Source organism: Hyaena hyaena, unplaced genomic scaffold (genome assembly GCF_003009895.1).
Source record: "Hyaena hyaena isolate Hyena2069 unplaced genomic scaffold, ASM300989v1 scaffold_426, whole genome shotgun sequence".
NCBI lineage: Eukaryota > Metazoa > Chordata > Mammalia > Carnivora > Hyaenidae > Hyaena > Hyaena hyaena.
The window spans coordinates 383,118-406,979 of record NW_024081061.1 but is presented as its reverse complement, the minus strand read 5'-3'; the positions used below and the strand labels follow the sequence as shown (position 1 = coordinate 406,979).

The following is a 23,862-nucleotide window of genomic DNA, read 5'->3' as shown; positions in this document are numbered from 1 at the left end:
TTCAAGAGTCTCTCATGGTTTGCCTCTCTCCCTTTCCCCCACCATTTCCCCCCTTCTTCTCCCCCTTAGTCCTCTGTTAAGTTCCTCCTAATCCTCCTATATGTGCAAACATATGGTATTTGTCCTTCTTTGCTTGACTTATTTCACTCAGCATAACACCCTCAAGCTCCATCCATGTTGCTACACATGGCCAGATTTCATTCTTTCTCATTGCCATGGAGTATTCCAACAGAAAACTTAATAGTGGTTGTCCTTCGGGTGCAGATTGAAGAGCAGGGAATGGGGAAGGAGGAAGTTTTTTAAGTTTGTTTGGTTTTTTTGTTTGTATTTGAGAGAGTGTGAACTGGGGAGGGGCACAGAGAAAGAAGAGGAGAGAGAATCCCAAGCAGGCTCTACGCTATCTGTGTGGCACCCCACACAGGACTGGAACCCATGAACCGTGAGATCAGGACACCAGCCAAAACCAAGTGTTGGACACTCAACTGACTGAGCCATCCAGGTGCTCCTATATATTAACTTTTTAAAACAAAGTTTTTAAAAAGGTACCTATAAGGAGGGGCGCCTGGGTGGCTCAGTCGGTTGAGCGTCCGACTTCAGCTCAGGTCATGATCTTACGGTTTGTGAGTTCAAGCCCCATGTGGGGCTCTGTGCTGACAGCCAGCTCAAAGCCTGGAGCCTGTTTCGGATTTTGTGTCTCCCTCTTTCTCTTACCCTCCCCTACTCACGCTCTCTCTCTCTCTCTCTCTCTCTCTCTCTCTCTCTCTCTCACACACACACACACACACACACAAATAAATAAACATTAAAAAAAAAAAAAGGTACCCATAAGGAAAAAGAGAAAGAGAGAGAAAGAAGTAAGTAGGGTGATTAGGTGTTTCTTCTGGCTTTGCTATCCTATGATTCAACTCTCAGGGGCTTAGCCTGCACCTTGATGTAAGGATGAGCCTGTTTATTCTACCCACTTGCAGGGATTTAGGAAGAATAAAATATTGGATGTAAAAATATTTTGAAAGGCATTAAGCTCTTGGTAGAAGGAGGATATTGTTAATCAATCTGGATGTTTCATTAATATGTTCGCCATTTTCTTTTATGTTTGTTTTGGGTTTGTTTTGGGGCTCATATATTGCAGGATCAATGTACTATTTTACAGTGAACTGTACAAAAGGGGACTTGTAGACATACATATTTCTGATGTGTCTTTATAGGATCAAGAAATGCAGAAATTACTATGAAATTTTAGGAGTGTCTCGAAATGCCAGTGATGATGAGCTTAAGAAAGCTTACCGGAAACTTGCCCTGAAATTTCACCCTGACAAGAATTGTGCTCCTGGAGCGACAGATGCTTTCAAAGGTCTGATCCTGAATTAATGTTTAATTCTGCCCTTCTTGTGATGTTTGGTCCCAAGTCATGTTCAGCCTCCCCTGTAATAGTTTTATAATGCTACAAACAGGACCCTTTTTCCTGCCTTACCTCTTAAATAGTGATTATCAGCACGGCTCCCTCCTGTCTTCATTCACTTATTTATTTTCTTTTGGAAAAAAATATCTCGTTTCTCTGTAACGATATGTTTTTATACTTAACACATAAATAAAAATCTTACCTAACAGCCATTGATTCAGTCGAGGATTATCAATGGTTGTTAAAACTGTTGGTGTTGGGTTTTTGTTGAATAGGACCCATGATGTCAGAGTATCATCCCCCAGAATACTTACTGATTACAAAGCAGAAAAATTCCTCTATAATGGAGATCTCTAGCTTCCACCAATTTAACCAAGTGATCCAACTTACTGTCACCAATACTGGCCCCACCTACCATTATGTGGTATGGCACCTCTGTGGTATTCTTGCCAAAATGTTTGACCTGAATCTAATAATGAGGAAATCATCAAAACATGGGCTATTCTACAAAGAACACTGACCTGCTCTTCAAAAAAGTGAATATAATGAAAAGTAGAAAAGGTGGAGGAACTGTTCTAGAAGAAACAAAAGGGATATAAAAGCAAATGCAATACATGGACCTTGCATGAAGTACATGGATTGATGTTAATTTCTTAGCCATGATAACAGTACTGTGATCATGTAGGAGATTGTTTTAGGAGATACATGCTGAAATATTTAGGGATGAAGTGCATAATATCTGCAGCCTACTTTCAAATGGTTCAGCAAAAGAAATGTATACAGACTATATGTATGCATGTATGAATGGAGAGTTGAGGGAAACAATGTGGCAAAATGCTAACAATTGATGAATCAAGGGGCACCTGGGGGACTCAGTCGGTTAAGCATCGGACTTCGGCTCAGGTCGTGATCTCACAATTCATGGGTTCGAGCCCCACATCGGCTCTGTGCTGACAGCTAGCTCAGAGCCTGGAACTTGCTTCAGATTCTGTGTCTCCCTCTCTCTCTGACCCTCCCCTGCTCATGCTGTCTCTCTCTCAGAAATAAATAAAACATTAAAAATAATTTAAAAAAAAAAGACAATTGATGAATCAAGGGAAAGGGTGTTATTTACTATTTTTTCAACTTTTCTGTTGATTTGGGATTTTTCTAAAGAAAAAGTACAAAATGATGGCTCTGAGAACATCTTAAAAGTAAACATTTACCTCAGAGGACAGTCTCCCTTTATTGATGTGCCTTTTTGAATCTTATCCTCCCCACAGTTTCTACACAGAAACAAATAGATAACCCACATTGTCTTTACACCTTCGTGTAAAGTATCTCACAGATCAATGCCATATCTATGAGAAATCTGTCAGGTTTCCAGGGAGGTGATATTGAAGCAACTCTAGTTAGCCTTTTTTGTTTGTTTTTTTCTGCTTAGCTTTTTTATTGCTATATACATTTAATATAATTCCCTCACTAGAAGAATCATCAAGAAATGTTCCTTCTGATTGTGTTTCTGATAGTGTTGACTGACTTAAAGGCAGGGAGTAGGGATATCTTAAAGATTTGTTTTTCAAGGTTTCTTTGATTAGTGATACCGATTTGTGTTTAAATGAAATGGGACAACATTTGCATGTTTGTACACAGGGAGACGAGGTAATGGTCAGCATGTGTAATCTACTCAGTCTTTGATCCATCACTGAGACACTGGAGATATATTTCTTAATTTCTTTTTTTTTTTAATTTTTTTTTAATGTTTTATTTATTTCTAGGAGAGAGAGAGACAGCGTGAGCAGGGGAGGGTCAGAGAGAGAGGGAGTCACAGACTGAAACAGGCTCCAGGCTCTGAGCCGGCAGTCAGCACAGAGCCCGACGTGGGGCTCGAACCCACGAACCGTGAGATCATGACCTAAGCGAAAGTCGGACGCTTAACCGACTAAGCCACCCAGGCGCCCCTCTTTTTTTTTTTAATATTTATTTTTGAGAGAGAGACAGAGACAGAGCGTGAGCTGGGGAGGAGCAGAGAGAAAGGGAGACACAGAATCCAAAGCAGGCTCCAGGCTCTGAATTGTCAGCACAGAGCCCGACGTGGGGCTCGGACTCACAAACCATGAAATCATGAACTGAGCTGAAGTCATATGCTTACCTGACCAAGCCACCCAGCTGCACCACATTTCTTAATTTCTAGACCACTTTCTAAAGTAAGCTGAAACAGGACTGTGATTAGTGAGCACTTTGCTTTTATTTATTTATTTTTTAAGTTTATTTACTTATTTTGAGGAGGGAGAGGCAGAGAAAGAGGGAGAGAAAATCCCTAGCAGGCTCTGTGCTGTGAGCACAGAGCCCAAGTTGGGGCTCGATCTCATGAACCATGAGATCATGACCTGAGCAGAAATCAAGTCTGACACTTAACCAACTGAGCTACCCAGGGCCCTGAGGACTTTGCTTTTAGCCAAGCAATAATTTTACTGATTATTTTATTCAGGAAACTGTTTATGACTTCATGTTAGAATACCATTGCTCATGTATGAACTGTTTCCAACCATAAAGTAATTGCTCTCAGTGAAATAAGGATGTATTTTTGATGAAGGAAGGCAGTACTTTTTAGTTCAATTTGAGTCCAGTATTGCTTCTGGCTTATCAAACTAGATTGTGAAAAATGTCAAGGGCAAAACTCTGGTGAACTTTTAGGCCCAAGCACCTTTCTCTAGGCCCCTTTGAAGTCATCCAGCACCGGACAACTCTGGGCTCTTCATTGCTGCTACAGTGATCACCCTCAGCTCCAGCAAAGACTGTGTACTCAGGTACTTTTGGGTTTTGGTTGCAGCGATAGGAAATGCCTTTGCAGTCCTGAGTAATCCTGACAAGAGACTCCGCTATGATGAATATGGAGATGAACAGGTGACTTTCACTGCCCCTCGAGGCAGACCTTACAACTATTACAGGGACTTCGAAGCAGACATCACTCCAGAAGAGCTATTCAATGTCTTCTTTGGAGGCCATTTTCCCACAGGTTAGTTTTTCAAAATTATCACTTAAAACTTTATATTTCTCTTTCTTTTTTTTTTTAATTTTTTAATGTTTTATTTATTTTTGAGAGAGGAAGAGAGAGAGACAGTGTGAGCAGGGGAGGGTCAGAGAGAGAGGGAGACATAGAATCTGAAGACAGGCTCCAGGCTCCGAGCTAGCTGTCAGCACAGAGCCCGATGCGGGGCTCGAACCCACAAACCGTGAGATCATGACCTGAGCCGAAGTCAGATGCTCAACCGACTGAGCCACCCAGGCCCCCCTATATTTCTTTCTTTCTGTCTCTATATCTCAGCAAGCTCCTGTGTAAGGATCTGAGTAGAGATACTATCGTATGGTGGAAAGAGCAAGAATTTGGAATCAGATGAGCTTGGGTTTGAGGCAGGTCTTCAGCCTCCAACTGTGCTTGATTTTAACCAAATCACTTGGTCTCTCTGATCCTGTTTCCTCACCCGAGAAATGGAGCAGATAACTTCTACCTCATAGGGCTGCTACAAGAGTTAGATTTTTAGGTACTTTATAAATAAGTAGCAAGATGCCTATTATTATCATTATTGTAAAATAGCAGCTATATAAAGATAAGAGTTAGAAAAATACCCTAGAGACTTGGAAGTTGGAATAATTAAATGTCCAGGAAGTAAACTGAATTTTCTGAGTTGCTATTAAAGATACCAGTGACATAATCTGATATTAGGCAAGGAAGCAGACATGAGCGTATCAGACAGGATTCATGGCCCAAATGTTCTTTCTTTACTAAAGGCCTTTTGGGGTTCTCTCACTCACTAGTTACAAAAGACTCTTTATTTATTCTTTATTATTATTTTTATTTGAGAGAGAGAGAGCATGAGTGAGTAGGGGAGAAGGTCAGAGGGAGAGAGAGAGAATCTTAAGCAGGCTCCACGCCCAGCGCAGAACCTGATGCAGGGTCACAGCCGTGAGATCACAACTTGAGCCAAAACCAAGAGTTGGAAGCTTAACTGACTGAGTCACCCAGGTGCCCCACAAAGGACTATTTAAATAAAGGCAGGAGAGCTAAGCACATTCCATTTCAAACTGGTTCACTTGGCTTACCTACTGTTTTATTTTTCTACTGAGTAAAATGGGACAATACTCTACCCTCAGAGAACCTGGCTGGGAACAGGATCTTAGAAAAAGCAAGGAAGGAGTGTTTGCTATATCTTACACTGTAACCTTCTTTTCCTTCTTTCTTTTAAAATTTTGCATGTGCAAGCATGATTTGTATTTTATTTTTTATTTTTTTAAAGTAATCTCTACACCCAATGTAGTACTCAAACTCAACGAGCCCTAGATCAAGAGTTGCCCACTCCACCGACTGAGCCAGCCAGGCACCCCTCTATGTTTTTCTTTCTTTTCCAGGAAACATTCATATGTTTTCAAATGTGACAGATGATACTCACTATTACCGCCGGAGGCACCGACATGAGCGGACGCAGACACGGAAGGAAGAAGAAGAAGAGGAAGAAAAGCCTCAGGTACCGAGGGAGGACAGCACAACTGCTGCCATAAACACTAGCACTGAGCTGGCTTTCATGGTGTATATGATCAGGATTCAGAAGTTCAACATAAGCTATGTTGTTAAAATGTGTTTTAGGAAAGTGGAGGCAGTGGTAGGAGAAGGTGGATAATTGGCCCAAATAGGCCAGAATGTTACCCTCCTTCCCACCCATCCTTTGGCAGCTGTTTCAGGAAATCATTTCTCCTGTGGGGCTGTCTTGATCAAGATTTTCCTCCCTGCAGAAAATAGGAACCCCTTTCAAAATATGCAAAACTAAAGGGAGTTGAAAGTAAGGGATCTAGGGAGTCTCATGAAGCTCAAGAGCGGGATGCACAGCTGGTCCCATCATGACAGATGGGAACCAGAAACTAAGGTACGGTTAGGCACCCATACCGCTATCTCTCCGTGACTATTTGTGGCCAGATTGTCTCCACTTTTCCTGCTTGTACGCATCTGCTTTGTTCTCTCTAAGTGGCCTGGCTTGTTCTACTTCCTCTTGCAAACAGCCAGCTTACACTGCCTAAGAGTGGGTGTCCTTCAGGTGACTGCCTAGTGGTGAACAGTGATGAATCTCAATTCCAAATTTCTAGGAGGGAGAATGTGATTATCCCTGCTAGGATTAGATGTCCCCCAGTCCATCCAGCTGTAGCCAAGGGAACAAAGCTGCATAATACTAACATGGCTCTGTAAGGGTCATAATCTAGATAGGCTCACCCAGAGGTATCTGCTTCTTTGGTCTTAGAAAAAGGAAGAATAACTGTGTGTCAATATAGGTTATGGGTGGGTCTCCTTCAGCCTTCTCAGCACAGAGAACAGAGTATTTGGTACTTCTCAGCAGAAAGTACAGCTCTCCTAGAAAAACCTTGGGCTTTGTGCAGTACATTGCAGTAATTTGTATTTTCTTTGGGAAAACTATCCTGTTTTCTGTAAGCTTTATATAAACGAAGGCCACTTACATCAAATATTTTTTCTTCTTTTTCAGAATACGTATTCTGCATTTATTCAGCTACTTCCATTTCTTGTGATTGTGATTATATCTGTCATTACTCAGCTGCTAGCAGCTAATCCCCCATATAGTCTGTTCTATAAATCGTAAGTCAAATATTTTTAAATCTTTCTTAACAACTTGGAGGGTGAAAGACTTGAACGTTTTGCTAGTACATTGCTAACATTTCATTTCCCCGTTGTAGAAAACACTGATTTTGTGTTTAAAGGAACAGCTGGATAGTAATAGAGCAGAGACTCAAAAATACTCTTGGCAATTTCCTGTTTGCTCAGGACATGGATTATTTTGTTCTACAGCGACATCATCTGATCAGCCGCAGAACAGCAGCAACTAGTGTCTGAAAGATTAATAGACCAACTCCAGTTTCAGATTAGATTCTTGTCATACCATGTGAGATTTAGAAAGGACTATATTGAGCTTGTGATCGAATCGCTGGGCCCCTCTGGGTCAGGAGCATAGTATCTGAGATCCAGTGATTATTTTCACTTTTGCAAGTGAATTATTTTCACAATTGCAAGAATAGGACATTTATTCATGATGAGGCTACAAAGTCAAACCATGGTATCACATTTCTTTGCTTTTGCTGAAAATATAGAAATTCAAGCTTTGCGCAGTGGCAGTATCGTAGCCAATGAGGTTTATCCAAGGCGCAATTATTGCTAATTGAAAATATAGAAATTCATTGGCATGTTTGTATTGCATGCAAATCATGAGCTCAGATAGGAATCTTTTTGTTTCTTCCATTAATTATTTCAATTAATTCGGTTTTCAAAGTTTGGTTCCCAGACCAGAATCATTGACATCAAACATCTGGCAATATCTGGCATCATGTTAGAAATGCAGACGCTTTTTTTAAAAAACTTTTAAAAAATATTTTATTTATTTCTGAGATAGAGAGAGTGTGTGAGCAGGGAAGGGTCAGAGAGAGAGGGAGACAGAATCTGAAACAGGCCCCAGGCTCTGAGCTGGATGTCAGCACAGAGCCCAATGCGGGACTCAAACCCATGAACCATGAGAGCATGACCTGAGCCAAAGCCTGATGTTCAACCGGCTGAGCCACCTAGGCGCCCCAGAAATGCAGACTCTTAAGCTTCATTCCATATATACTGAAACAGAAACTCTGAGGATGAGAACTAGCAATCTGAGTTTTAATAAGCCCTCCAAATAACTCTGGTCCATACCAGAGGTATGGTAGAGAATCACTGGATTAATTATTTTAAGTTGAATGAGAAATGAGTCATTACTCATTATTATAGTTTAGCAGACAAAAACCTTACAAAAGGGGGCACCTGCCTGGCTCAATTAATAGAGCAAGAGACTCTTGATCTTGGAGTTGTGAGTTCAGCCCCACATTGAGTGCAGAGATTACTTAAAAATAAAATCTTTTTTAAAAAGTTTTTTTTAACATTTATCCATTTTTTGAGAGACAGAAACAGTTCATGAGCAGGAGAGGGGCAGAGAGAGAGAGAGAGAGAGAAGGAGACACAGACCCGAAGCAAGCTCCAGGCTTCAGCACCGAGTCTGATGCAGGGCTCGAGCCCACGAACCGTGAGATCATGACCTGAGCCAAAGTCAGATGCTTAACCAACTGAGCCACCCAGGAGTCCCTTAAAAATAAAATCTTTAAAAAAATTTTTCTTTTAAACTTACAAAATGTGGAAGCCATGGAGCAGTGCATAACCGGAAAAGTCTTTGCTGGCGATCACTGTAGAATAAAGACTATTTTCTGGATCAGTATCTTCATTTTACAGAAAGGAAAGCTGAGAATCAGAGAGAAGTTGCTACTATCAGGTCACACTGGCCTAATTCCCTCTATTTCCCAACTTCCCATGTTCCCTGTTTGTCATCGCTACCTCCATTCTTGTGCAGCTAGTGGAGCAGGGAAGAACTTGCCCTGCTAACATCTTCTCAGACAGAGGTGGGAGAAGTCAAGGCCTAAACATTTGGACATTCAGCAAGATCCTTCAGTAGAGAGATCAAAGGAAAAAGCTGAGGAAGTGTCAAATATACCTCAGTCGAGATGGAATTTCTCCAGTTTGAATAAAACTAGCTTGGATTTTGCACATTGCTATCACATTGTTTTAACTTATATTTGAGCTCCCTTATATACTTCCTTATGATTAGTATTTAGTTAACCCAGACCTACTGATGTTTCTGAGCACCATCTGCCATTAGATAGATTAGACCCACACAGAGTTAGTGCAGAAGCATCACTGAAATCTTCTGTCTGATATTTTTGCAGCCCTCACTTACCAGCTATGTGTGAAGTACTTTTTACATATCCTAAAAATTGATACTAGGTTGGTTTTAAGCTACCTGGTTATGTGTAAATAGTTTACTGTAACAATCACTTCATTCAGCCAACATTTACCAACAGCCTGCTCTGTGTCATGTGCTAAGTCCTGCACAACATACAAAGTTTTTAAAAACATTCAGCATTCAGCTTTTAGTACAGAAAGCAATGTAAGAGAAGTTAATCCTTTACGAGAATAAAGTAACTCTACCGAGGCCAAAGTCACAGTATGAAATGCTCCTATGATGATGACATTACAGTCATTACTTTGCTAGGGAAATAATAAGTGTCAGGTTAAGTATTAGACAATGACACTTGCATCTGCCCTACGAAGATGTGATTATGGTCATGATACCTGTGCAGCCAGGTGCTAAGAGTGAAATTGCCAAATATAAAAAGCTTACCTGAGACTCTCTCTCCTTATCTCAGGACCTTGGGCTACACCATCTCTAGAGAAACGCAGAATCTGCAGGTGCCTTACTTTGTGGATAAAAACTTTGAGAAGGCCTACAGAGGAGCATCTCTACGGGACCTGGAGAAGACGATAGAGAAGGATTACATTGATTACATCCAGACGAGTTGTTGGAAAGAGAAACAACAAAGTAAGATGTTCTCAAAGGGGCTTTCACTGGTGGTTGTGCTTCCAACCCAAGGCATCCCCAGCTTCCCGATCCATTCTTTCTCCTTGTTTGAGTCACACACGTTTACATGGACAGAGGCCCATTCAGGATCCTACCAAAAAAATGAAGTTAATTGACAGGATCCATGTGGCCAGGACTTGGAAACCTTAAGAACTTAGACAGGCAACCTATCTGTGTGTCTGAGTGTCTGCCTCTCTCTGCCCTTCTGCCCCCCTTTCCTCTCTGCCAACTGCCTTCCTTTGCTTCTTCAAGCTTTCCTCCTTCATAACCTGGCTTTGCCCTGGTTGGCTTTGGTGCTGCCCTCCTCATCACAGCCCCACTGGTTACTGGCCCCTTTCTACATCACAAGCTTCCTCCATGGTCCTAGCTCTGATGGTCCGGTTTCCTAATTCCACACAGGGAAATCTGATCAATCCAGCTGAAGTTTTAGAGCCAGACCAAAAGCCAGCTCTAGTCGGCTGTGGCCACATAGATTAAAAGTGACCCCACCTGTGTCTGCTCCTGCACTAAGGGTGGGTTTCAACAGGCCTTCCACCCTTTTCCCTCTCTGGATACAATGGGGGTGACAGAGTTGGCCAGGTGGCTTCCAGTTCCAACTGACTGTTAATAGGGAGTGTTGGTAGCAGGGTGGCCCTGCCTCTCAGCCAATAGGTTCACTTTTCATCCCGCTTGAATTCCACAGATACACGTATGCAATCATTTGCACACCACATGCATGCACACCCTTAATACCCGTATCTTACAAAAACATGGCTTTGGTTCTTTTTTAAAAAATTTTTTAATGTTTTTATTTCTGAGAGAGACAGTGTGAGCAGGGGAGGGTCAGAGAGAGAGGGAGACACAGAATCTGAAACAGGCTCCAGGCTCTGAGCTAGCTGTCAGCACAGAGCCCCACGCAGGGCTCGAGCCCACAAACCATGAGATCATGACCTGAGCCGAAGTCAGACGCTTAACCGACTGAGCCACCCAGGCGCCCATGGTTCATTTTTTAAAAGCAAGCTAACTCATGTTTTAAAGAGTATCCCTGCATATTACTAAAAGTCTAACGGTGCCTGATAAAATTAGCTCTTCTGTCACGGCACCACTAAGCCCTTGCTGACCCATCATGCATCCCAGCCCCACCCCCAAGTTAATCTCTCCTTCCTGTGTGCTCTTAAAGCACTTTGTTCATCCTGCTAACACAGTACTGTCCTCAGTGTTAGTGTTCTGTAGGTACATGTCCGGCTCCCTGCTGGACTATGGGCTCTCTGAGGATAAGAGCCATGGCTTACCAATCTCATGTCCCAGGCCCCTGGCATGGTCCTTGCTTCAGAATAGGTGCTCAACCAATATCTTTTGAAGAGAGGATTCTCAGGACTGAAAAACAATGAAAAATGTTTGTGGATTAAGAATCACAGAGGAGGGTTAGTATCCTTACCCTGGCCTTTAGGGACCTTGTCCCTGCCCTCTATTTCAGTAGGACAGAGCCCACCTAAACCCTCAGGTGCACTAAGAGCTTCATAGGCAATCACCGTGGGATGAAAGGGGAAATTAAGCAGTGGGCAGTTGGTTCAAAAATTTATTTAAAAATACTGAAAAACCTGAGGGGTCAAACTAGGTATTGTGCAAGCTTCAAAATTCAGGAAAGAATTTTGGAGCAAGAAAAGGCTTTTGACAGAAAGGCATTTAATACATGGATCTAAATCACGTGAAGGCCACAGTGTGTGTCCTAAAAGTCCCCATTGTACTGTGCCCTGGAGGGTTTTGAATTTGTTGCTTTGCACAAAAACTGGATGAAAATCTGCATTTCACATTTGTCAAACACCCATCCACCCACGTACACTCCCCAGCTAGAAGTGCACAGAGATCTTATGGTAAGAATTATATCTAAAATGGTTTTTAGGCTTCTTCCCCCATCTCCATGAGCCTAGCTTCATGGTTCCTCTCTGGGACCAAAGAATCCAATGGGTAAGCATGATGCATGTACCCACAAGTTCCAAACAGAGTGTGATCAGCACACACCCTTTAAAAGTCTATTTCTGGCATTTAAGGATGGTGGCTATCCAGAGTCTCCACACGACCCAAATGCCATCTGAGAATGAGCGGCATCTGCCCTCCGGATCCAGCAGCAAGTGCAGCCAACAAGGTTAAATTTAGCACTTGGAGGTTGTAAAAATAAACCCACTTGAGAACAAAGTTCACTCTTGGCAAAATACCGAATGGAAACTGTTTTTAGCAAAGTTAGTCATTGTCTTTTTAAATCTTTTGTTCATCTCTTTTCTCTGTTTTGCCTTAGAATCCTTAATCTGAGTGAATTTCCATGAGTAATCCCTTACTATGAACACTGATTGCCCCGTTTACTCCTTCACAGCTGCATCTAGATAATAAGCCCAACGCCAAGGGATGTAGCCGCGCCACTGGGCTGAGCCGGACAAAAGTAACAGGCAGGCTCTGCCTCCCGGCCTGACAGAGCTGAGCTGAGATCCTGGCTCTGCCTGGCAGAGGAGCGCTTCTTTCCATGCCCTGGAGCAGGGTAGCACAGTGGGGAGAAGCTTAGGCTTTGAAATGGGGATAGAATGCACTTCCTCCTAGAGATGCTGTATGGGTTATAGAAGATATAATGCTTTGCATGGTGTTTGGCATGGCACATATTAAATACCTGGTTCCTGATGGAGTCCAGGCCTTGTGTGGTCTTGCTAGACTAGATGCAGAACTGTCTCATGCGGCTGGATCCTGAGGGTGGTTAGGATCCACTGTGGTCTTCCAGACCACATGAGAGCAGAGTGTTCTTGGGAGAGGCTCTGGGATGTGCTTCTTAAGAAATTTGCCTGAGTTGGGGCGCCTGGGTGGCTTAGTCGGTTAAGCGTCCAACTTTCGCTCAGGTCATGATCTCACGGTTCGTGGGTTCGAGCCCCGCGTCGGGCTCTGTGCTGACTGCCAGCTCAGAGCCTGGAGCCTGTTTCAGTCTGTGACTCCCTCTCTCTCTGACCCTCCCCTGCTCACGCTGTCTCTCTCTCTCTCCTAGAAATAAATAAAAATATTAAAAAAGAAAAAAAGAAAAAAAAAAAGAAATTTGCCTGAGTTAGTTTCCCTGGAAGCCTCAATACTCTGTCTCTCTATCACACTGGCATTCAGGGCAAGGGAAATATTTTGTGAGGAAGAAAAGCTGTTCTCTTGATGCCCTTTCCAAAGATTTTTTTTTTAACTTAGAAGTTATACTGAATTTTAACAGTCAAAATATGTCGAAAGTAACATATTAGTTGAATTGATCGTTTACTCATTAAGGGGCAAAAGCATTCACTGGCAGTTTGGAGAGAAGTTTCTCAAAGCCTGGTAATGGGCATTTGGGACTGGTTCTTTGAAACACGGACCTTGTTGGAAAGTCATTGCTCGGTAGCAGGGGTCTCAACCTCTGGAGCATAGAAACCTGGTTTTAATGAGGTTTATGAATGGCTGTGTGATAGTTTGAGAAAAACATTCGTATATGTACAGTTATCCTTCATCAGCTTCTTAGCATGGGCTTCGCTGTAGAAAATAGTAAGAATGATTAGCCTTTAGTGTCTTGTAGAATGAGATTCCAGGCGATGAGGCATTTAGGTAAGCTCAGCAAACAAAAAACCTAAGGAAGTCATTGCAAGGAAAAACAAAGCCACCAAATCTGTTCCATATACTGGCATAGCTGTGACTCCAGAGGACCAGGGGCATAGACTGATTTTACAGAGGCCTCCTGAACAGGTTTCCCACATGCCGGAGAAGCCAGAGAAATGGAGTTAGAGCAGCGGGCAGGCCGCAGGAGCCGAGGGCTCTCATTCGGGTGTGGCACACGTCCTCCAGGAAGCCCCGTCACCTGCAAGCATGACTGTGCCAAGGCAAGCTCCGGCTAGCAGGCACTGCAGGCACCCGCGCCAAGGGGTGAGGGCGCATTGTTCTGGGGCCCAGGAGACACACTGCTTGCCAAGCAACTGCTGGGCTAGGGCCCAGGCTCTGAGCCTCCATTGTAGAGGGAGGGTTTTCATGCATGGCCACCCCTCACCCTGGAGTCCTGCACTTAATCTGCACTTTGGGCCTTACTTGGTGTAAATAGAATCATTGTGAGCAGAAATGCCAGACAGTGTTTTGTGTTGATAGAAACTTATTCAGAAACCAATGCCCATCGTTCCCCCTGGCTAAGTATTAATTCCTGTTTCTAGTCAGTTTGCTGATTAATCAGACAGGTGCCTCTCGTTCCACCAAGAAAAACAAAATCTGTTGGCAGGATGATTCAGAATGGATAGACATATTTCAAAATGGCTAAAATAGCATTTTCACAAGTATGGTCCTTTAAACACAGAGTAGCTGCCTGCTGTCGAAGGCTTTCAGAAGCCACACTGCCCATCCAAGCGTTCCATCCTGTTAATACACAGCGCGTCTCTGGGGGTGCTTTTCAGGCTTTCCTTCCTAAGAACGTCTCTGAAACTTGACAAAAGAATGAAAAATAGAGGCAGCCAAACCGCCGTTGAGTCAGGAAAGACAGCGGAGATTATATTCTGGTTAAAAATAGAATGACCTTCTCTACCATGAAGAGAAAATGAAATTCATTTAGTCAAGGAGACAAAGGTCACCGGATCCAGATGATTTCACTTTTAAAAGAGCCCAGCTGCCTTTGGCCTTTGAGTTAGGGACCCCACATGTGGTGAGGGAATGAAGAAAGCCGCCAGCAACCTGGCCTTCTATAGAAGGCATACGCACTGGAGGGAGGCTCTGTGTCAGTTAGCATGTATGAGTTATGATCCAGCAAAGCAGGGGACAGAATGGAGCAGCTGTCTTTGTTTCAGATGACAGGAACGGGCGATTGGCCTCCATTCTCTCCCGACTGCCATCTGAATGCCATTCGTAGGAAGGCCACAAAACAGAGTCTCCTCTTACTGCACACGTGCATGTTTCCTAAGTCTGGTGCCAAATGTTCTATTGATAAGAACTAAGTCCGGCACTTTTATAATTGAGCACGGATACTGTAGGACTCTGGGACCACAGGTGTCCTTTAATCCTTAGCACCTGGTGCAGTGTAGCTGCCGGATTCATGTTTCTTGAATAAATGAGTAAGCGTTCCTTAAGTTTATTTTTTTAAAAAAAGCATTAAATAAAGTAAAGGGGCTTTGACTCCAGAAATATTGAGGCGAAACAGAGGTCAACTCTCTTGATGGACTGTTCCCTCTTTTATCTTTCAGAGTCGGAATTGACAAATTTGGCAGGATTATACAGAGATGAACGATTGAAACAGAAGGCAGAGTCACTGAAACTTGAAAACTGTGAAAAACTTTCCAAACTTATTGGTCTACGCAGAGGTGGCTGAAAGGATGATGGCCCTACACAGGGTCGGGGTTTTGCTACTTGTTACTATTTATGTTCCTAATTCCATTTTATAATACAAAATTAGGAAATGATGAACGTTTTTCAACTTGCTAACTTTGGTGGGCAGAGTCAAAGGCACTTGAGCATGGAGCCAGACTTGTCATCACAGAATCTTTCCTGGGGATCGACTCCAAGGGCCATGAACAGTTCATGTAAATTGAATTAATGGCAGAGCATTTGATGTAGCCCCCTGCTCCATGCCTACCCTGCCTCTAGGATTGGGGTTCAGGCATCCCAGAGCAGATCTATGTTTTCTTCCTCCTTTCCTTCTTCAGTTAAATCTCAATACCCAGTCGTCCCTAGGCATAGTCAGAGCAGCTTAATATTAGTTGTTTACAGTGTGCACCAGGAATGATCCCTCTCCCTTCATGAAAGTCATCATGTCCCCTAGCATTCAGCCCTTGGAACATGGGCCCACCATCTTTGCATTTTCTAAGGGGAAGGTGGAGAGATGTCAACTATTACAGACGATAGTTTTCCCATTTGCCTATCTCTGTTTAGATTTACTAGCATTAGCAAACTGCCTGATTTGAGTTTCTTTTACTTCCTTAACCCTCTCCCTTGTTGATGGTCCAGAAAGTAAAAGCTACTGGGTGAAACAGTTCCGTGGACAACTCAGCAGCAGAGAGCAGGAGTCCGGGGAGGAAGGTAAAACACAAGACTGAGTTTCCTCTTGCAGCATGACTTTTGACCAGAGTCCCTATACACCATGGAAGTACATTGGTCAGACCTAAGAATAGGCATTGCCAGGCCATCAAGATGGTTGCTCAGGTCTAGAGCTAGCGGGGAAAGACCCTCTTTCCGTGGCTTTGGAGGTCTGGTATTGGCCCCAAGCAGTCACTATGTTTAACCCAGTGCCCTACATTTTGTGATATGAGATGCTTTTCCATGTAGTCAACATTTATTGAGTGCCTGATATGAAGTAGGGGCTCCCGCATATATTTTCTTTCTTTAGCCTCCTCATAACTCTGTGAAGGAGACATGTTACCCCCCCTCTTTTTTTTATGAAAGAAAACATTGGCCCAGAGAGGACAAATGGTTGGCCCAGTCATACAATTGGGGTAGTGGCAAAGCCAGGCTGATTATCAAGTAGGAAGTATTAGACCATTCCCATTTCTCTGGTGATTCTAGCCAGACTGTTAAGGCATAGTCTTTCCCAGGGATGCCCCAGTCTCCCCTGACCCTGTGACCCCTTATCCTTTTTATGGCCGTCCTGCATTCATTCAGGATACCTTCTTCCATGGTCTGTAGAAGCAAGACCCTCTCTATAACGATTCTGTATACAAAGCAAGAGATGCATCAAAGGCAGGCAGCCATTCCCACTGGTGGCAAGGAAGAGGTAAGCTGTTGTCTTGGCCCTGTGGTTCTGGGTCCTAGACAAGGTGAGCTGCCAGGACTGAGCTGCCTAGATCATTATGAATCAGAACCTGGCAAATCAGTAGATGACTGTAGTCTGCACTCCATGTTTTCTTCAGGATGGAAGAAAAGTTCCTTTATTAAAACTGATTTCCAAAGTAGAGATTCTCCTTTCAGATTCATAGCCATGACTTAGGCAGATGTGTCTAGTATGGTTCAACATGGACATTCCACAGGGTCAGGAGATGGGTCTAGAGGTGATGAGAGGATCTCTGATAGCTGATAGGGGGCTGATGGGGGCAACTGCTCAGCTGTGGGGAGGCAGCAGCTCCAGAAATGACGGATTTTGCTGCCCAATTAGGTCTGTGTTCCTGGTTTGGGGGACTTCCTTAATCCTTTCTGAGTAATTGAGGGGATTTACACTATACAATACACCTGTGAGCCAAACAGGCTTATGGAAAGTTTTCTTACACACATAAAAATCAAAGCTCTTCTGTCCCCAACTTCAATCTCTGCTAGAAAATGGGCCATAATTAAATTGACTTGACATAGATTTCGTGGCAGAGATGAATTATCTGTGATAGTACTAAATAGAGGCAAAACTGACACCATTAGATGTCAGATCTCTTGTCTGTTTTTAAAGCACTGATTTAAAATGTTGGTAAAATGTGGTAAATGTTGTATTTATTACCTAATAGACTACAACACTCACATCCGGCTTTCCTCAATAGAAGAGTATTTGACTTTGAAGAATAGATTCATCTACTTGGTACGGTCCAGAATATGGCTAAACTGTGACTTCCTGGGTTCTATTTTCAATGGATTGTCTGCATGATGGTAAAATAAGCATCTTCCTCTTGCCTCCATCTTTTGGAAGGTTTCCTGATCACATATAAACTCTTTAGGTAAGGCTTATTCTTGCTGTCTTGGCGTGCAGCTCTCTCTGTTTCTGTGAGCATTCATGCAGAGTGGGGATGTGTGAGGTAGGGAAGTGGGGTAAAGAAGCAGGGCTAGCGGCTTAAGCAGAAGGTGAAGCTCCTATTCATGAGAATGAAAGTGCTCTCTGCGCTGCCTGATCAGCAGTAAGGAGGATAGGGTGAAAACCCTTCTCACACAGAGGACACTGCAGCTTCAAGGAATCCATGTCCCCAGATTAGCAACCCTGGGGTTCATCTGCTCAAACCAGAAAACTTCTGAATTTCCTTGATCAGCTCCAAGCCTCACACCTTGGGACAAGTGACTGGTAAGAAAATGCCATTGCTATGCTTTCTGCTGGAAACTGTTAGAAATTACCCCACTGGAACATGGGATCCCGCAGCCTGGCCAAGCCTTGCATTGTTCTCATTTTCATCCTCATGCTCAGGACTGACTTTGTGAGGAGGCGCTGTTGGGATTCCAGAAGCTTTCTGTTACAACTGGCCACACCTGCAAGTTCATTGTCTCTGCATGCCCTGTTCCTCACAGAAGCTAGCTCTTAATTAATATTTATTTTGGACTCATTTATGGTATAAGCTTAGTGTTCTAAATATTTATTTTGGGGAAAGGCCAAGTTACTCTACATTCTATGTTTGAGCCTGCATTGTTGATACCTCGTGCAGTGACCACCACGTAACTATATACCCATGTGTTCGATATTGATGACATCACTTGCATCACACTTAGTTTTGGGAATTAAAGACGTGAATGTTCTGTGACCAGAGCCAGGTTTGACACAGGTGGAATCAGCTCCTGGTGGAATACGAATCCTGAAAACTCTGGTCACCTGATCCACTACATCTGGATTGAGTGTATTTTAACAGAGAAAGAAATTAAACGATTTTATATAAAAAGAATGGCTCTACATTTTTCCTTTCTTCTTTTACCCATCACACACTTGGGCACCACATAATGCTGGACTCCCTTAGAGTCATTTAGGACTAGAGAAGGCTTAGTGTCCCTGCTCCCGTCTTCCCTCATCCATCAGTGGAATTATTGGTATTTAGAACAATAGATAACATTGATGGCATCACCAATTCTATATTTCTTGTCTATAAGATAATAGCAGCTGCAGCAGCATATTATAGCCTACTTACAGAGCTAAACTACCCAGCATCCGAAAATCAGGTGTTATCCCAGTTCCCTAATGTCCTCGTTCCCAACGACCCATATTTTAGGAAAGTCTTGGTTTAAAAAATACAGTACATGGGGGTGCCTGGGTGGCTCAGTCAGAAAAACATGTGACTTTTGATCTCAGGGTCATGAGTTCAAGCCCCACTTTGAGTGTAGAGATTACTGAAAAAACAACAACAACGCAAACTCAGTACACAGTTCATACTATCTTTCAGTAGGAGAAAGATGGAGATGAGATGCAATTCAGCAAAGATGGAGAGCTTATTGTGTGTCAGGCAGGCTGAGCTTTGGGGATGGGGATTGGGGAACAAGTAAGAACCAGCACTGGAGCTCATATCTGAGGGCAAGCTAACTTTAGACAATGCTCCCCAGTGGAATGAATGTCAAAGGGGAAACCAAGAAAAACTTAGGGATTTTTAACGGAGGAATGTGATCCAGTTTGAGGCTTCGGTGAAAGCAACTCTGAGGAAGAGAGACTTGAAATTTGGTCACCCTTCTTACAGAATGCAATGATTTTTTTTTAATGTTTATTTTTGAGAGAGAAAGTGGGGGAAGGGCAGAGAGAGAGGGACGGAGAATCCCAAGCTGGCTCTGAACTGTCGGCACAGAGCCTGATGTGGGGCTCAAACCCATGGATGTGAGATCATTACCTGAGCCCAAGTTGGACGCTTAACCGACTGAGCCACTCAGGCCTCCCTGCAATGATTTCTTTTTTTAAGAGAAGATGGACAAACACTCTGAATGCTTCCATTTCCATGAATAGCACCACCATTGATCCAAGTGCAAAAGTCAAAAAGCCAGGAAACTGTGTGGTAGACTTATTTTGAAGCCCCCCATAGGACCATGCCTAATATTTGTGCCCTTGCGTAGTTCCCTTTCTAATCTGAAATGGCCTTTGATCTTTAACCAAGAGAACATGGCAAAACTAGCAGCTTCCATTTTTGCACTTAGGGGAAGCCAGCTGCCATGTAAGTCCAACCACCCTGAGACCACTAAGCTAACCACATGGAGAAACCATGCAGAGGAGAGGAGAACCAAACAAGTGAGCTGGCAGCAAGGACTGAGAACCCAGACAGAAGATCCAAGCTGAGCTGCTGGGGCCACGTTAGCTGATGGGCAGAACAGAAATAAGCTGTCCCACCAAGCCCTGTTCAAACTGCCGAGTCATGAGCAAATGACAATATAGTTGCTGTTTTAAGTCATCACATTCTGTGGTGGTTTGTTTGCAGCAGTAGACAACCAACCTTGGCACCCTTTCCCCCCGTATTCCCTCCTTCGTTAAATCCTATCCGTTTGACCTCCAGAACATTCTAAATCCAACTACTCTCTTCATCTCCTCTGACACCATCTGACTCCCAAACTACCAGCAGCTTTTTCTGATAAAAACTGCAATAGCTTCTTTTTTTAAAACTTTTAAAAAATGTCTTTATTTTGAGAGAGAGACAGAGAGTGAGCAGGGGAGAGAGGAGACACAGAATCTGAAGCAGGCTCCAGGCTCTGAGCTGTGAGCACAGAGTCTGATGTGGGGCTCAAGCCCACAGACTATGAGATCATGACCTGAGCTGAAGTCAGAGGTTTTACTGACTGAGCCATCCAGGTGCCCCAAAACTGCAATAGCTTCTTAAGTAGTCTCTGTGCATCTACTCAGGGCCACTTCCCATCTATACACCTTGCTGCAACCAGAGAGATCTTCCCAGAGCATAAATCATGTTGCCCTCCTGCTTAAAATATTTCCGTAGCTTTCTTTTGCTCCCAGAATAAAAACCATCAAAGTTTGGGGCGCCTGGGTGGCTTAGTCGGTTAAGCGTCCGACTTTTGCTTAGGTCATGATCTCGCGCTTCGTGGGTTCGAGCCCCGCGTCGGGCTCTGTGCTGACTGCCAGCTCAGAGCCTGGAGCCTGTTTCAGTCTGTGACTCCCTCTCTCTCTCTGACCCTCCCCTGCTCATGCTGTCTCTCTCTCTCTCCCTCTCTCTCTCTCCTAGAAATAAATAAAACATTTAAAAAAAACCATCAAAGTTCTTCATGTAGCCTAATGCTTAACAAGGTTCTACCAAGTTTCTGGCCACTGACCCTGCTTGCCCTGTACATCTATCTTTTTCTTTTCTGCTACACTACCCTTTTTTTTTAGTGTTTTTTTTTTTTTTTTTGAGAGAGAGAGAGAGAGAATGAGATCATGACCTGAGCCACAGTCAAGAGTCAGACGCTAAACTGACTGAGCCACCCAGGTGCCCCCATATAAGCCTTTTAATTACTACAGTTTGTGGATCCCTTTTGCCCCAGGGACCTTATATATACTGTTCCCTCTTTGTGAAACCCTTTCCCACTCACCTGCCTATACCTGCTTTGTTAAGCGCCTCCTGGTTTATCTTAATAGGTTTCAGCTCAAACATCCCACTTCCTCACAGAAACCTTTCCTGACACCCCAGACTAGGTAAAACCTCCTTTAAAATACTCTCATTCCAGGGCACCTATCTGGCTCATTTAAAAGAGCATATGACTCTTTTTTTTAATGTTTATTTATCTTTGAGAGAAAGAGAGCACAAGCTGGGGAGGGGCAGAGAGAGGGAGACAGAGGATCCAAAGCGGGCTCTGTGCTGTCCGCAGAGAGAGCCACCGAGGCACCCCTAGGTACAGCATATGACTCTTACTCACAAGGTCATCAATTCAAACCCCACACTGGGCATGGAGCCTACTTTAAAAAAGAAAATACAGGGGCACCTGTGTGACTTAGTCGGTTAAGTGACGGACTTCAACTCAGGTCATGATTTTGTGGTTTGTGAGTTGAAGCCCCACCATCTGGCTCTGCTGACAGCTTAGAGCCTAGAGCATGCTTCAGATTCCCTCTCTCTCTCTCTCTCTCTCTCTCTCTCTCTCTCTCTGCCCCTCTACCACTTGTGCTCTGTCTTGCTCTCTTAAATATAAGTAAACATTAAAAAAATACCCATGCCTCTCTTTCTTAGCACCTGTCATAGCTATAGTGTTATTTATTTGGACAATGACTTAATTTACAATTTAAGTAGGTATTTTTTTGATGATTGTCTCCCCCGTTAGACTAAGTTTCATTCTGGTTTTATCTGAGCTGAACCTTGAAACAATTCTTTGAAACTACTCCTATCAGCAGGTGGGATGTGTCCTCTCTCCTTGAATTTGAATCCTGAGGCCCCCTGACAAATAGAATATAGCAGAAATTACACTGTGCTGGTTTTTAGGCCCAACGCTTAAGGAACTAACCATCTTCCATTTCCTTAAAAAAATTTTTTTTACATTTATTTATTTTTGAGAGACAGAAAGAGACAGAGAGCAAGCAGGGGAGGAGCAGAGAGAGAAGGAGACACAGAATCTGAAGTAGGCTCCAGACTCTGAGCAAGCTGTCAGCACAGAACCCGTCGCAGGGCTCAAAGCCACATGTGAGATCACGACCTGAGCCGAAGTTGGACCCTCAACTGACTGAGCCACCCAGGTGCCACAGCCATCTTCCATTTCCTATCACTTTGGATGCTTTCTCTTAAACCTAGTCACCATGCTATAAGAAAGCCTAAACAGTCCACGGGGAGGAACAAGAACCTTGGTCCTCAGGCTCAAATGAGCTCTCAGCTGATAGCACTAATTTGCCAGTTATATAAATGAGCCACCTTGGAAACAGAATTTCTAGCGTCTCCATTCCCACTCCCTGCCAGGAATCCCATCTGATACTACATCAGGGAGCAGAGATGAGCTTTCACTATTGAACCCCACCTAAATGGAAGATTCTTGAGTAAAATGATTTTTTTTAAGCTGTAAATTTTAGACGGTTAGTTATACAGCAACAGATAATGGGAACATCAACCAGGATGACAACCTTGTGCAGAAAGGCAACACTTTCCGGGGCAGGATCACAGAGCTGTTTGTGATGTCATGTCATCCTGAGTCTCACTGAGCCCTGGGTGGCCAGGAGCCTGGTGTGTTTGTTGACATACAGAGAGTCTGTGACAGTCCTCAACCAGAGGACATTCATCATGTTCATGCAGGTATCCAGGGGGCACACCTGGATCCAGGGTTCTCTCTTGCTCACAACCTTCCCTCCCAGGGAACTTGTGGAGACTCCTGCACTCCAGAGTTTTGCCCCAGGGGCCGCCTATTCCAGCTTCTGGGGGTAAATGTGAACGGCAAGGGATATCAAACGGAGGCACCTGGTTGGTTAAACACATCTGACTCTTGGTTCCAGCTCACGTCATGATCTCATGGTTTTGTGGGTTCAAGCCCTGCATCAGGCTCTGTGCTGACCACATGGTGCCTGCTTGGGATTCTCTTCTCCCAACTGCTGCCTGCCGCCCTTCCCCTGCTCATGCGCGCTCTCTCTGAAAATAAATAAACTTAAAAAATTAAAAAGTAGCACCTCATTAAAGACTCAAGAAAGAAGAGACAGTCCAAAGGGAAAATCCAGGTATTCCTCCCCCAAAGGAATGTGCACCTTTGTCCAGGGTGATTCAGGTGAACACTCACATTTGATAGACAAAATTCCAAGAAGGTTCTATGCTGAGGCACACAACCTACACAGCACCTTCTAGGCCCATGCTGTCCAACACAGTAGCCATAAGCTGCTATGGCCATTTAAATTAAAAATTTAATTAAAATTTTTAATAATTTAAAACAATTTCTCAAGTCACATGAACCGCATTTCAAGTGCTGAACAGTTACATGTGGCTAGTGGCTGCGGTATTGGACAGTGCAGATATAGACTATATCCTTCACCTCTGTTTTATTGGATGGTACTGCTCTAGGCCCTTTAAGATTGGCCAACAAAAATGGCCTTGCTCTCAAGGTGTGAGAACAAAAACAAGAAATATGGAAAGATAAAACAAGGGCTACCACCAGGAGACCCACAGGAATGGTCACATTTATCGGGCCACAAATTCCAACCCCAAATAGGTCCTTAAGAACCTTTGGGGAGCAGCCCGAGTGGCCCACCTGAATTTTCAGCTTCCTTTCCTGGTCACTGATAACACTTTTTCCAAACTCCTTAATATAGTCATTTCCTGCCTGTGGGGTATCAAATTCCATAGCTTTAGTATGGAATATGTTCAACAAAAATGCAACAGAGCATCACGGTTAAGAACATGGACTCTGAAATCAAACTTCCCATGTTAAAACCCTGTTCCAGGGCTTCCTAGTTTAGGTGAC

At 43.6% G+C, this 23,862-nt stretch overlaps 1 protein-coding gene and 1 pseudogene across 3 annotated transcripts in view; both read left to right on the top strand.

Moving 5' to 3' along the window:
* DNAJC18 (DnaJ heat shock protein family (Hsp40) member C18) overlaps positions 1–17,207 on the top strand; it is a 28,585-nt gene extending 11,378 nt beyond the window's left edge. For all 3 annotated transcript variants that reach the window (XM_039252769.1, XM_039252768.1, XM_039252770.1), the window contains exons 4-9: positions 1,206–1,351; positions 4,212–4,397; positions 5,789–5,904; positions 6,910–7,019; positions 9,656–9,828; positions 15,054–17,207. In XM_039252769.1, the coding sequence (XP_039108700.1) occupies positions 1,206–1,351; positions 4,212–4,397; positions 5,789–5,904; positions 6,910–7,019; positions 9,656–9,828; positions 15,054–15,178 (856 nt within the window). In that variant the 3' untranslated portion in view covers positions 15,179–17,207. The remainder of the gene's footprint in view (positions 1–1,205; positions 1,352–4,211; positions 4,398–5,788; positions 5,905–6,909; positions 7,020–9,655; positions 9,829–15,053) is intronic.
* Positions 7,536–7,662, top strand: LOC120245658 (annotated as a pseudogene).
* Positions 17,208–23,862: the final 6,655 nt, after the last annotated feature.